The sequence below is a fragment of the Oreochromis niloticus genome, linkage group LG5, assembly GCF_001858045.2.
Source record: "Oreochromis niloticus isolate F11D_XX linkage group LG5, O_niloticus_UMD_NMBU, whole genome shotgun sequence".
Taxonomy (NCBI): Eukaryota; Metazoa; Chordata; class Actinopteri; order Cichliformes; family Cichlidae; genus Oreochromis; species Oreochromis niloticus.
This window is the reverse complement of record NC_031970.2, coordinates 34,166,294-34,179,363: the sequence shown is the minus strand read 5'-3', so window position 1 is coordinate 34,179,363 and position 13,070 is coordinate 34,166,294. Positions and strand designations below refer to the sequence as shown.

Genomic DNA, 13,070 nt, shown 5'->3' with positions numbered 1-13,070 from the left:
GTCAAGAGAGAGCTGGGGTAGAAGCTGTGAGCTGTGCTTCAGTAAATCTCTTCACACAAAATGACACAAATGCTTCCACACTGCAGCACACTCTCTGCACCGCCATCGTCTCCAGTGTGTATTTATATGAAAATATCCTCATGTTTGACTTTCCAGTACTGAACACACAGCAGAGGTACACAGTGACTGGTAAATATAGCATAAATGGGAAGTGCGAGGAGGAGCGCTGCAAGAAAAGAGTCTTTTCTGCCGAGGGACTGTGTGCTTGTTTTACAAGAGCCGAGACAAGCCTACTACCAGTTACAGTCAACATGCACTGACGGTCATTTTTCAGCAGCGCAGTAAAATCAAATGAAATAACAAACTTTTACAATGAGCACTGCTGGTGGAGAACATGAAGGCACAAGTGGCCCGAGCTAACCCTCAGTGTGCCCTCTGCAGTGTTTCACACAGCATGTAAAACAGATAGTGACCTGTAGAGGGCACTATTCTCTCAGTTTGGCTTCAGCCACCTTCCCACACTGAGCAACAACACAGTACTAAACTCTCCAGCTTCTAAACTTCCTGATGGCTTTACGCTGCTGTGATCAGCCAGTGTTGTACATGTGCCTGTACAAATTAGTATTTGGAAAACACTCTGGCAGTGGTAGAGGCTTCTTATCCAACATATATCCGTCCACATATCCAACTGTAATAGGGTTACAGCAGACCTTATATGGAAGCGCAAAAATGATTTACCCATGACTGATAACATTTAAAAATCCCTAACGAAGGTGTCAGTGTATGCCATATGGAGATAGTCAAGATATCCAAACATTTTCTGTCTCCAAATAAATACATTATAAACGATATAAATACTTTATATCCAGCGTGTGAAGGAACCTGCATAATCCACTTTGTCAAATCACCACAATCACATTGCGCTTGCACAGTGTTTTATAACCCAGTCTTCCAGAAACCACATTCATGCTGACTGGTTTTGCAGGAGGCGTTTTTACACCACGATCAGTAAAAATAACTTTTTTAAAATTTTATTTTATTTTGTTATTTGAGTGTTTCCAAGTGGCAACCTCTGGTGCCAAAAACAGCAGTTCCTCCAATAGCCACTTGAAATTGGGATCCTAAAGCTTCAGTGCAGAGTCTGAAAAGGCTTAAAGTTCCTGCATATGGCTTGCTGTGTGGTACAAACTGTGCCTCAGTTTTGGTGAATGAAGTTTTATTATTTTAATGGTTATTTAGCACCGTTCAGCAGGTGTCTGTTTGCACCGTATGACTGCAGCTTGAAAGTGATTCAGTGATTTTATACTTTTTACATTGCTCCTTCTGTCTCTGGCAGTAAATCTGCATGACATTTCTATTTCACGTTTGAAGCCAGCCAGTTGCTGTTTGATTCAAACCAGCGGATGGCCAAAATTGCCAAGCGTGTATAGCCCAAAGAAAAGAAGAAAAATGACATCTGAGTGCAGCGAATGGCTTCACAGTAAGTGATCACTTCACTCCGCCTACACACAGGTTTAACTCTTTTATTAGATATGTTTTTATAATATATTTAAAAAATATTATATCTGCTTAGCCAAGGCAATGGGTAAGACATGTTTATCTCAAGTTTTTAAAAAAATGTATAAACTAAAAAAAAAATACGGGTTCAAAAATGCCTTAAATGTAAATATGTGTTAGGAATGGCAGAATGTAAAATGTTTTGGGATAGCACGGCATTTGCTCAATTATATATGCAGTTAATGCTTTTTCTTCACCCCTCTTTTATTATATAATCTAATTAAGCAGGATCATATCTGCATTTATAATGGCAAAGCATTGTTAGGAAATGGGCTTAAAACAAAGAGAAGCAAAAAGTTAAAAGTAGAAGCACCTCATCACTAAAAATTACCCGCTAAATTAGTTTTTTGTTTGTGTTTTTTTTTGTTTTCTTATAAGCCCTCATCGCACGCATGATATCTCTCTCTCTGCATGTCAACACCGCTGACATGCAGTAGCTGGTTTAAGAAGCTGGTGTCGGTGTTGTTTGGTGGATGTGTCGGGTGTTGTATTCATTTTGAGACATAATACTCAAAACGTCCTTGTGACACCCACACAAAAAATAAAAGTAGGGGAGAGAGACAGTACCTTCAGTGGAAAGAATGAGAGATAAGGAGGGGAGGATGGAAAAAAGCTCAGAGGGAATCGTTTAAGGTCAGACGGTGAAGGCAAGGGAAGAAAAAGTGGCTGTGAGGCAGGGAGATGGTTAAGTGATAAAAGATTAAAGTGTTAAAAAGTGAGAGGTCAAACAGTCTGATGAGTTCAATTAATGTATGGTCTACAGTTTGCTCCGCAGCTGTGTGTGTGTGTGTCTGCGGGCCTCTGCGTTTGTCTTGGTGTATTTATATGCTGCTGGCTCCACTAGAGCTGCTCATTTCCCCCTAAAAATAACGTGCTCTGCCAACCCCACAACCCTCACACACTTGCACACAAAAACACATTTTCACACACGTTTGGAGAAAGAAGCAGTAAAAGCCATGAAATTAATCTCCTGCCTAGTAGTCTCAAAAGGCTACGAGCCAATTACTGAGTGTATGTGTGTTCGTGTGTGTGCGGGAAACAATAGCTGTGAACAGCTGATTATTTCTAAATGCAGGACTTGGCTGTGTCTGATTCCTGTGACATGTACCTGTGGCAGTTTCTGTGTTTAGGTAACATTAGCCAGCTAACTGGATGATTTTGTGTAGCTGGGTTTGGTAGGACAAAGATGATAGGCATGCATGATGATATCAGCTTGTGAGCAAGCAAGTCTCTATTTGTCGGTCAAAATTCTCTCATTCGGGTGAGAAAGCTAGTAGTCAAAGTATGCCGGTGTCAGTTTCCTTAAAAGCTGACAAATAGAGGCAGAATAAAAAAGTAGTGGATGGTACATTTAAAAAATCATCTTCTTTAAATAGCACTGAGCCAGTGTCCATCCTACCCTCCTGTATGCAAGCATATTGCATATATTTGAATGGTAACCAATTCAGACAACCTTTAGGAAGATCACATTCAAGCTAATCCAGAGGTTAGCTGTAGCAGCGCTCACAACCACAGTGGAGTTATCTCCTGAAACTGTGGTTGGATCTAAATGAAGAAGCAAAGCTCTGCCCATCAGTGTACGGCCTGCTGCATGCTTCAATCAAGGGAGTAATAAAAATAATTTTTGGACTTTTAACCACAAGTTGATCAAAGACAATCACATTGAAGAACAACAACGACATACAATTTGTCACATTCTTAAGCTGAACTTAAATGCTCTCATGCACTTCCAGAGAAATGTAAGTAAATGTGTGTTTGTCTTGAGCCATGTTTGTTTAGCATGATGCACCGTACCTGAAGACATTAATTAACTGAGTTTAGTTGTTGAAAACCACTGCCTCTCATTTTAAAGTAATCAGGAAGAATATCAGTTAATAAACCAAGACATAACTAACATAGGCTAGAAAGAGCCAGATGTGGCTAGAATGTACATCAAAAGAGATCAATAATCTGACTGCAGTTATTATAACCCCAAGATATACAATCTTCTTCCATTTATCCAATTCAGAGTGGGAAGGGGGCCTTATGGTAGGAAGTCATTGGACACTTAGTTTGGATCCCCTTTGCTTTCAGTCTTAATTTTTCAGGGTACATTTTCAGCAGATTGCTCATCAGAGATTTTGGTCCATGTTGACATGACAGAAAGAAAGAAAGTGTACTTTATTGATCCCCGTGGAGAAATTCCTCTCTGCATTTAACCCATTCACTCAGTGAAGCAGTGGGCAGCCTTTGGGCGCCCGGGGAGCAGTGTGTAGGGACGGTACCTTGCTCAGGGGTACCTCAGGGTAGCTGTTCAGGGGAATCGAACCCCCGACCTTCCGATCATGGGGCCACCACTCTACCTACTGAGCTATCCCTGCCCAGCATGGATGTGATTTGACCTTTGTGACAGGGTGTATTGTCCTGCTGGAAGCAGCTGCCAGAAAGTGTGTACACTGTGGTTATAAAGGGATGGACATGGTCAGCAACAATACTCAGGCAGGCTCATCTGGTACTGAGGTGTCCAAAGTGTGCCAAGAAAATATCCTCCACACCATCACACCACCTCCGATCCTCCAGGATGGATCCATGCTGTCACGTTGTTTGGTCCATTTTCTAGTTTTTCCAGTCTGCTGTTGTCTGACTTTGCCCTCAGTTTCTGGTTCTTAGACGACAGGAGTCACAACTTGTGTGGTCTTCTGTTGCTGTAGCTCATCTGCATTGACGTTCAACGTTGTGCGCTATCAGGTGCTTTTTTGCATACACTGGTTATAATGAGTGGTTATTTGAGTTACTGTTGCATTCCTCTCAGCTTGAAGCAGCCGGACCCTTCTCCTTTGACTTCTGGCATCAACAAAGAAACTTCACCAGAAGAACTGCTGCTCACTAGTTATTTTCTCTTTTTTGGTCCTGGAGATGGTAAGATTGCAAAATTCCAGGTTCTGAAATACTCAGAGCAGCCCACCTGGCACCATGCCATGCTCAAAGTCACTTAAATCACCTTTCTTGCCCATTCAGATGCTCATTTCAACATCAGCCGGTCATCTTGACCTCCCCTGCATGCACTGAGTTTCTACCATGTTGATTTGATTAGATATTTGAGGTAACAACCAGTTGAACCGGTGTACCTAACAAACTGGAATAAAGAGGATAGAATAGGAATAGTTAAATTATTAATGCCTTTTTCCACAGTGTCAAAGACACTTTTATGATTATTTTTTTTAATTTTCACATTCAGGTTGGATAGATAAGGAGATAAGCTGGCTTGTGAAAATGACATCCTTCATGCGGAGCAGGCAGGTTAGGACTTGCACCATTTACCGCTCCTGCTTACTGTTTACACAGTTAACACATGTGCACATAACCCAAGTATTGTACATAACACTGGATATATAAAAAAGTCCCCGTGCATGTGGTTAGCATGGTTCTTCTCACCTTTTCTGCTACCAAATTAACACTACTCTATAGATTAACCTACTTTATACTTATACAGAGAATCCTATGAACAAGTGATTGCCTGCTCCGACTTAAAAAAATTTATATTCAGTTCAGTTTTATTTACATGGGTAATGCTTTATATTGTGAGGTAAAGACCCCGCAGTAGTTTAGGGTCTCAGTCATTTGTTTCGGGTCATCTTGAATAAAACATTAAGTCAGTTTTGTAAATTTTGATCTTTCTGAGTTTCTTGCCTTTGAGACATCATTAGCAATGAGCTTTTTTACTGTCAATTAAATGAACATTAGTACCTATTAGTACCTATTGTAACGCTACAATAAGATACTGAAGATACTCATTCTATTAACATGGGCACCATTTACAGTGTTGCCAGTTGTAGCAACAGTGGAACAACTAACTTCACATTGTTTAAGAACACTTGCCTGCACCTATGACTGTCCTGCCTCTGCGTACGGTTGAGATATTTTTTGGAACATTTTCTATTCCTGCCTCACAGGAGCATCACAGACGCTGTAGTACAAAGGCAGAAATGCAGTCAGCTGTTCACACCCCAGGACCCCCCAGACCTCCAAAAGCGTGTTATGTCTTCTAAACACCCCGTGCACCTCTCTGTTGGTCAGCCAGGGCTGTCTTGTCTTTCAGCGGTGCCGGTGTTTCCTCGTCAGCCCCGAGCAGGACCGGCTGTAATCTGGTTATCCCGTGGCTCCAAGTGTGCCACGATAATTGCGCACACTCTGGTGACAAGAAGGCTTGAAATAACATGCCACTGATTTACCACATGTGCGAGCGTGTGAGAGAGAGTGCGCGTGTGAAAAGCAGTGTGAGGCGCCAGTGTGTACCGCAGTGCTTTCTCTGACTGCTGATCAGCTGCCATCTCTTTATCAGCTTACCATGCTCGTCCAGGACGCGCAGTACTCTTATATGTTCACACACAAAGACACTGAAAAACATAACCAACACTTTGCCCTGCTTTTAACTTACATTCAAGACAATAAGAAGACACTGCTGAATCTGTCGCAGACCAATGTCAAGTAATCTTTTTGTTGCCACTGCAGTTATTAATTATTTTAAATCATCCTTGGCGTCAGTTTAGCACGTTATCCTTATAAATATTTGCAAACGCTGCTCAATAACAAAAATAACACACAGTCAGCTAAACTCCAGGGATATTGATTTGTCCACTTTGAAACAATAAACTAATGTCAATCCATTTAACCTGCTTTAGGGTAAATCATAGTGACGACAGATGCAAGGAGAGGCAACGACAAGACAGCTCCCTTGTCTGATAGATCTTTCTCTTGTTTGCTTTTTGCTAGTGTCCTTGTCAGTGCTAGTAGCTTGAGACAGTGTCAGGAATGATGTGTTAGGACCAGCAAGTTAGATTCAGGTTTGGGGAACCTGGGGACCAACCAGTGGCGTCAATATCTTCGTCATCCAGGAACTGCGTACACATACCGGCCACTTGAGGTCAGGGTTGTCCAGGGCCCACTGCACCGACAGTGTGAGCGCGCTCTCATCTGTGATGAGAACAGAGTGCCAGTTCTGGTGTTCTTGAGTGAGTCTTGCCAATTGATCTGCGCGGTGCTATGCTGAGCAACGGCCCCATCTGAGGATGCTGAACTCTTATGCCGCCTTCAGTGAGTCTGTTCCCGACAGTTTGAGTCTGCTCCTGTTTGTTGCACAAACAAATACCAGCCCTGCTATTGGGTTAACCCCCGTCTTTTCATCAAATGACCCATTTCCTGGTTTCTCCTCCATAGTCTTGACACTGTGTTGGGAGTCACAGCGCATCTTTCTGCAACATCATGTGTAGAAGTGTCATCCTCGAGGATTTGCACCAAAGCAGCTGAAATGGATCCATAAGCTTCCTTACTGACATCCCTGAAGTCTAACTGGCTTTGTCTGTCTATACTCTGATGACTGAGTGTTCCCTTATAATTTTTTCAGATGATGCTGTTAGAGGAAAAGTCAGAAGCTAACCAGGGATTTTATAAGTCATCATGAGCAGGACGGAGTCTATACAACAACACCCACTCAAGTCAAAGGTATCAATAGAAGAAAAGCTAAGTCTGATCATCTGGTGGCCATGGATTTCTGCACAAAATTCCATCTGATTAGGAATTTCACTAAAAACCAAAGCAGTAAAACCGATGGAGGAAAAGCGATGGAATTTTTGAGGTTACTAATTGGAAGATGGGTCGGTGACTCTGTCAGCTGGAAAGTGTCCTGGGAGGAGAGCCGCGCCAGGTGGCTAATTTCCGTGTTTACACTCTGTCAAACAACAATATCAGATTCTATTGCAGCTCGTTTGCGGTTGACAATTGTAGCGCTTTTGCGCAATATTGAGACGATCACTAACCTTTGTTAGTGCCCAGGTAAAAACCAAACAAAAAACAAATTCCAAAATGGTCCTGTAATGTGAGCTGTATCCGGATACGTTATCTGATTAATCACATTCTTTCCATTGGTATTTGCTTTTTCTGGCTTTTGTCATCTCGATTATGGCCACAGTTTTAATTATGCAAACAAATGAGGTGGAGTTAAGTGAACTATACATCATCCCAGTTTGTGGGATGACATGCTTCTGTATGGGCTCTGGTTTTATTCCAGTGCAGAGCTGAGGCCGATGATAGTTACTGTGCCTTTGAGAGCCTAGCTTTGGTTTATGGTATGAGGCAGCTGGAGCTTGACCGCCTCAGCCTGTGGTCTGCCTTACTTTATGGCGCTCAGGTGCACAAACATCCTGCATTAATGCATCTTTTTCCTGAATGCAGATCAGTTATTCACATACAGATTATGTGTTTATACCAAGTCTAGATGGAGAATACATCTGTGTGTGCACGCATGCATGCATGCGCATGTATGTAAGTGGCTCCCATTCCCCTGCACAGTGTAGTGTGGTAATTACTGAGCGTGTGCCACTGTTGGGGGACATGCCAGCTCACATACTCAAGTTCAAAAATCACAAAGACACACACACACATACACACACACACACCCACAAGGCCAGGAGCAGTGTGCAGGTGTAGCAGAACCAGTCGGTGCAGGGTAAGAGGAAGCAGAGGAGGAGGAGGAGGGTGATGATGGACAAATTAATGAAAAGTAGCATTCAGATCCCTGTTCGTCAAATGGGACACTAAATGTGACTCAGCACCCACAGAGATCTGGCAAACGGATCACATCCTGGTGGATGGGCTAAAGGTGACACGGAGAGCTGCAGGTGAAGTAAACAAACAGCCCGGTTCAGGCTGCGGTTCAGCGTGACGTAAGAACAGCTGAGAGGCGTGACGAGCAGTTTAACCTCCTCGTCAGTCAGGATTTTAAGAGCTCTATACTGAAACACAGCCTCAGCATTCAGTGTGGCTCTACTAGCCTTTACTGCTTCAACAGAAGTTGTAGTTCACCCAGTTATTTTGTAATATCAACTAACATGCACATTATTACTTTATAGGAATGGATTTGTTCACGTAATTCATAAAAGTGAAAATGCCCAGCAGTTTACCAAAGGCTAATTTTAGCTAGATTTCATGATGTCATCCTTAGCTATGGAACAGAAACAAAACAGGCATGTGTGTGTGTGTGTGTGTTCCAGGATCTCAGTTTAGGAGTATGACTCAGCATATTCCCGATCCTAATTATGTCATAGTGATAACATCAGGGTTATTTTGGCTTGGAGACAAAGCATTGTTATGTTATTATTATTATACATTATACTGAAGTGCCTTTGTTACAAACAGGGGCCAAGTAGTTTTAAAGGTGTGGGTATTTACTGGGCCGGAAGGGTCGACTGGTCTGATAACAACACTATCAAGTTGCATTATGGGCAACGTAGGATCAAGCTCATGAAGAGCTTAATTCTCAGGAAAGAGTTAATTTCGGGGTATTCTAGATTCTGCTGCTTCAATTTTTCTAAGAGTTTGGAACCGTTTGGAAGTGTATCACCAAATGTCCCTTTAAACCAAAGATTTTCAGTGTTTCTATTTCCAGATTTCTATTGCCCGGTGCAGTAAATGCAATTAGAGTTATAAGACACATTAAAAAGGTAGGCATATTTCCTTGGATTTAGTCTGCATCCCTTCTAGTCTCCATTAAGACTAATACTTTTGAATTACTGCATGATATGTGTTGATTAGATTGAAATATATATATAATTTGAAACTTAAGGTCAAATATGCTCATTCAGCTTCTGTTATGAAGCATATTTCTATATATCTGTATATTGATATCTGAAGCAGTGCATTTGACTTCTCTACTGCTTTGGGCATTAAGTTTAAATAAAAACAAAACTAAAGTAGTGACTGGATTTAGATTTGGTCAAAGGAATAATCATGAGCTGCTAATATAACTCTTTCAGCATGTTCCTTTCCTTTCCTCCCTCCTTTAAAGCCCAAACACTTCCCTCCAGGCTGTGGAATGTTTGCTTGAGTTCACACTTATTTAATTCATTCAGTTAAATTATTAACTAATAATTGAAGCTCATTTAAATCCCTTTTTTTAAAAAAAATGTGAAGAAATCCACTGATTTGCCCCCCCCCCCCCCCCCCAAAAAAGTAAACACAATATTGAGCAAAATAATGGTAATTACTTTTTGCCATTATTGAACAACAGTAGTGGGCATCAGTCAGACTCTTCTTTCCTCAGCTTTTCAAAACCAAACACATTACAGCGTTACAGAAACACATCTGATTGATGAATCATTAGCCAGTGACCATACTGTTTTATCCTCCTATTTTGACTTTGCTTGTGATTTACAACATGAACAATGTGTAATATTTGGTCTTGAAATGTGCAGCTGACATCATAAAGTCATCAGGAGAGTGTTTATCGAGGTCACAGATCAAGACACCTGAAGATAGTTTTACCACAGAGTTCTATACAACGGGACAGCTTTTTGCAACTACAGAAGTCGCCCCCTGCTGGCTTCACACAGAATACGTGTTCAAAATTCATGCCATGTTCATCTTCTATATACAATTTATGGTTCCACATAAGTCAACTGACTACATCAAGACTACTGTATGTCAAAATCCTAGTATGAGTAAATAACATTGTATGCAACTCCCATCGTCTATCCAATCAGATCCTACAGTGGTAACCTGCTCTGTTACACAGCAGGTGTAGTTATTGCATGTTTCAGAGCCACTGTAGTAACAGCAATGCTGAAACTGCTTCTCATCCTCTGACCCTTGCTGAAGCGTGGAGGACTCACACACAGATTTTCCTCAACAGTTTAATCCTGCAGAGCAGACTGGCAGCTCGGCAGCCTGCCTGTACATGCCTGCTGTGTGCTGCTGTCACCACGCCTTCAGCCCCAAACAGCACAATTACCCTGTACTCAGTGACAGAGTTCAAGGTAGGCAGTGCTGTTTGGCAGGGCTTTAATTTAACTTACTCTGATGAATCTGTCAGCAGTATCAGTCAGGCCGTCTGCAGCACCAGCCTGACGTAAACACAGAAGGCTACTATAACTCTACCTATTATGAGGAAATAAAAATACAAACCGTCAAGTGAGTAACCACAGTTTGAGAATACTGTAGTTATTAGTCACTACATAATTCTCTGTCAGCTCGATTTCATATCAACAGAGCCTCGATTCTATGGAAGAGGGGGGAAATGAAACAGTCCCCCCTGAATGATGAGCACTGCTTGTAAATTTGCTAAAGGTGAGTGGAATGAATGGGAGTAGAAAATGGAGCGGAGCCTGCAGAGGAATGCAGAAACCCACCTAACCACCTCCCACAGGCTGCCTTGAGAGCAGGCACACACACGCGACCCAACCGACCGGCCCCCAGCAGAAGAGGTGGCACGGTGCGCTTCGGCTACAGCGTCGGGCCGTGTGTTACACCTTTTGAAAATAAATGCATGATACTGATGTTTTGCTTTTAGCGACCTCACTGAACTTCTTATCTTCAGTCATGCACCCATACCATTAGTGTTCAGCTCGTACTTGGTTTTTGTTTGCAAAATTGAAGTTGCTATTTTATTTCACTCATTTAAAAAGGTTTAAAAGGGAGTTCTTTACTTCAAATAAAACCTGCTGTTTCTCTTCAAGTTAAAGAAAGGTGTTTACAAAAGAGAAAAGGGACTTTTTATTTGTATCTATATATGCATTTATCTATCTACTTCATGCCTGGTCTGGTTTCTCAGATGAGGAGAAATTGTTCAGTTTTGCAAAAGAGAAAAAACCTAATTCAAAAACTTCCTCCTAATTTTTTTGCGCAAAATGCAATTTAAAGTCCAGTCACTCCAAAACAAACAGCTGACCAAAAAGTCAACTTGTGGGGTTTTGGGGGGTGGGGGATGGGGGTGGGTAGCCATATTAGTAAGTTATTAAGTCTGAAAGAGAGAAAGTGAGAGAGAGACAGTGTGTGCCTGATGGTTAACCATTAACCTGTGCGCCCACTGAGCCGGGGTGGGGGGTTAGACGAAGATGATGTGTAGATGAGGAGGAAAACAGGAGCACAGGTGAAATAGAAGAGCGGAGATTTGTGGATTCAGGTTTAGAAATGTGAACGTCCAACTTACAGCCAGTTACTCGCGTTGGCCGAGAGAAGCGCGCAGCAGAGCATCAGGACGCACCGCAAAACATATTCCTCGGTCATCTCGAGATTGAAGGAGGGGGGGTCAGTGAGAGCTGAAATAATCCCGAGGTGGACAAGGAGGTCGTGCGTCAAGCGGCACAGTCTAGGCTGTTAATCCATCATCCCGCATCCAGTGGGTCCTGCACCGGGGAAGACGCGCAGCTTCACGGTCCGTCTGCCCGGTTCTCCCGTCCCTCCTTCTGTCACTGCGCGCTCAGAAGGGACGGGGAGAGGGGCTCCAGAGGGATGCTTTAAAAAATAAGTCTAGTGCAGCTTTGGCTGAATCGACCCTTTTTCGGAATCAACTTGTTTGCTTTCCTTCTCTGCACCGGGGAGAGCGCGTGGAGGAGCAGTCAAGTTTAAAAGCCAAGATGAAGCAGCTCTCCGCCGGTTCTTCTTCCTCCCGCTGCTCTTCTTCACTTAAAGCTTTATCACCCGCTGCCGGCTGCCGCTCTCAGACAAGCGGGGCTCTCCTGTCAGCGTGCTGGGGGATCTCCGACCTTACCCCGAGACATGCGCACACACACACACACACACATACACACACACGCGCGCGCGCGCTCTGAGCGTAAATACGCGCGGGTCCTCCTCACACACTGCCGTCTCCTTGAGCGTCTGGCAGAAGAGAGAGCGTGTGCACTGACTTTAGCTGAGGGGCGGCGCGAGGTTATAGAGGTACGGCAGAGAGATGGGAGTTTTTTGCGGATGAAGGAGGCGGGTTTAATGCGCTGCTAAGGTACTATGGTGTGTGTGTGTTTTAGAGGTCTCCTGGGAGGATGCAATAGCACAGCCATTCACTAATGCCCTCCCCAGCCACCCTCCACTCCTGTCCAACACACACACACACACACACACACACACACACACCTCAAACCGCACGCACTTCTTGGCAGCGCCTCGCTCTCCCTGTCACACACTCAACCAAATATTCTGCGGTCAACAGTCTATTTAAAGCTTGGCTGCAAAATGTCTGCATTTGAAACCAGAAAATCCCAATAATATGACAAATGTCAGCTCCACGCTATTGATTGATGAAAAAGTTGTAGGAGGATAATAAGGTGAGGCAGCCATTCTGGGCTCGCGCAGGACTATTGAGGACTCCACATGACTCACCTGATCCTGGCGAAGAAGAAGAAGGAGAGAAAGTGGAAGACTTTTTGTTATGTAAATAATATTAAAATATCACCTTACAAACAAATCGGCCTTATTTATTGTGCACGATTCAGAACCATCACTTCAACTGACCGCTGAGCTTGATTTTTAAATGCAGCGAAAATCCCCAAAACTCCATATATGCCAAACACGTCTGAGTGAGTTATGGCGGAAAAGTGCATAAAAAGATACACAAACATGTAGAATATTTCTGGTTAAGATGCTGCAGCCATAAGAAACATGGCAGTGGATTAGTTTGGAACATTTATTCATATGGATGAAGTGATAAAACAGAGTTTGTTATGATATTGAGGGGAACTCTGAGAGGATAAGCAAATGCAGTT

The 13,070-nt window shown here is 42.9% G+C and overlaps 1 protein-coding gene across 1 annotated transcript in view; it reads right to left on the bottom strand.

Annotated features, from left to right (window-relative positions):
* Window positions 1-12,222, bottom strand: part of wnt4 (wingless-type MMTV integration site family, member 4) — a 28,597-nt gene extending 16,375 nt beyond the window's left edge. The window contains exon 1 of the mRNA XM_003442618.5: window positions 11,519-12,222. Coding sequence (XP_003442666.1) covers window positions 11,519-11,595 — 77 coding nt within the window. The 5' untranslated portion in view covers window positions 11,596-12,222. The remainder of the gene's footprint in view (window positions 1-11,518) is intronic.
* Window positions 12,223-13,070: the final 848 nt, after the last annotated feature.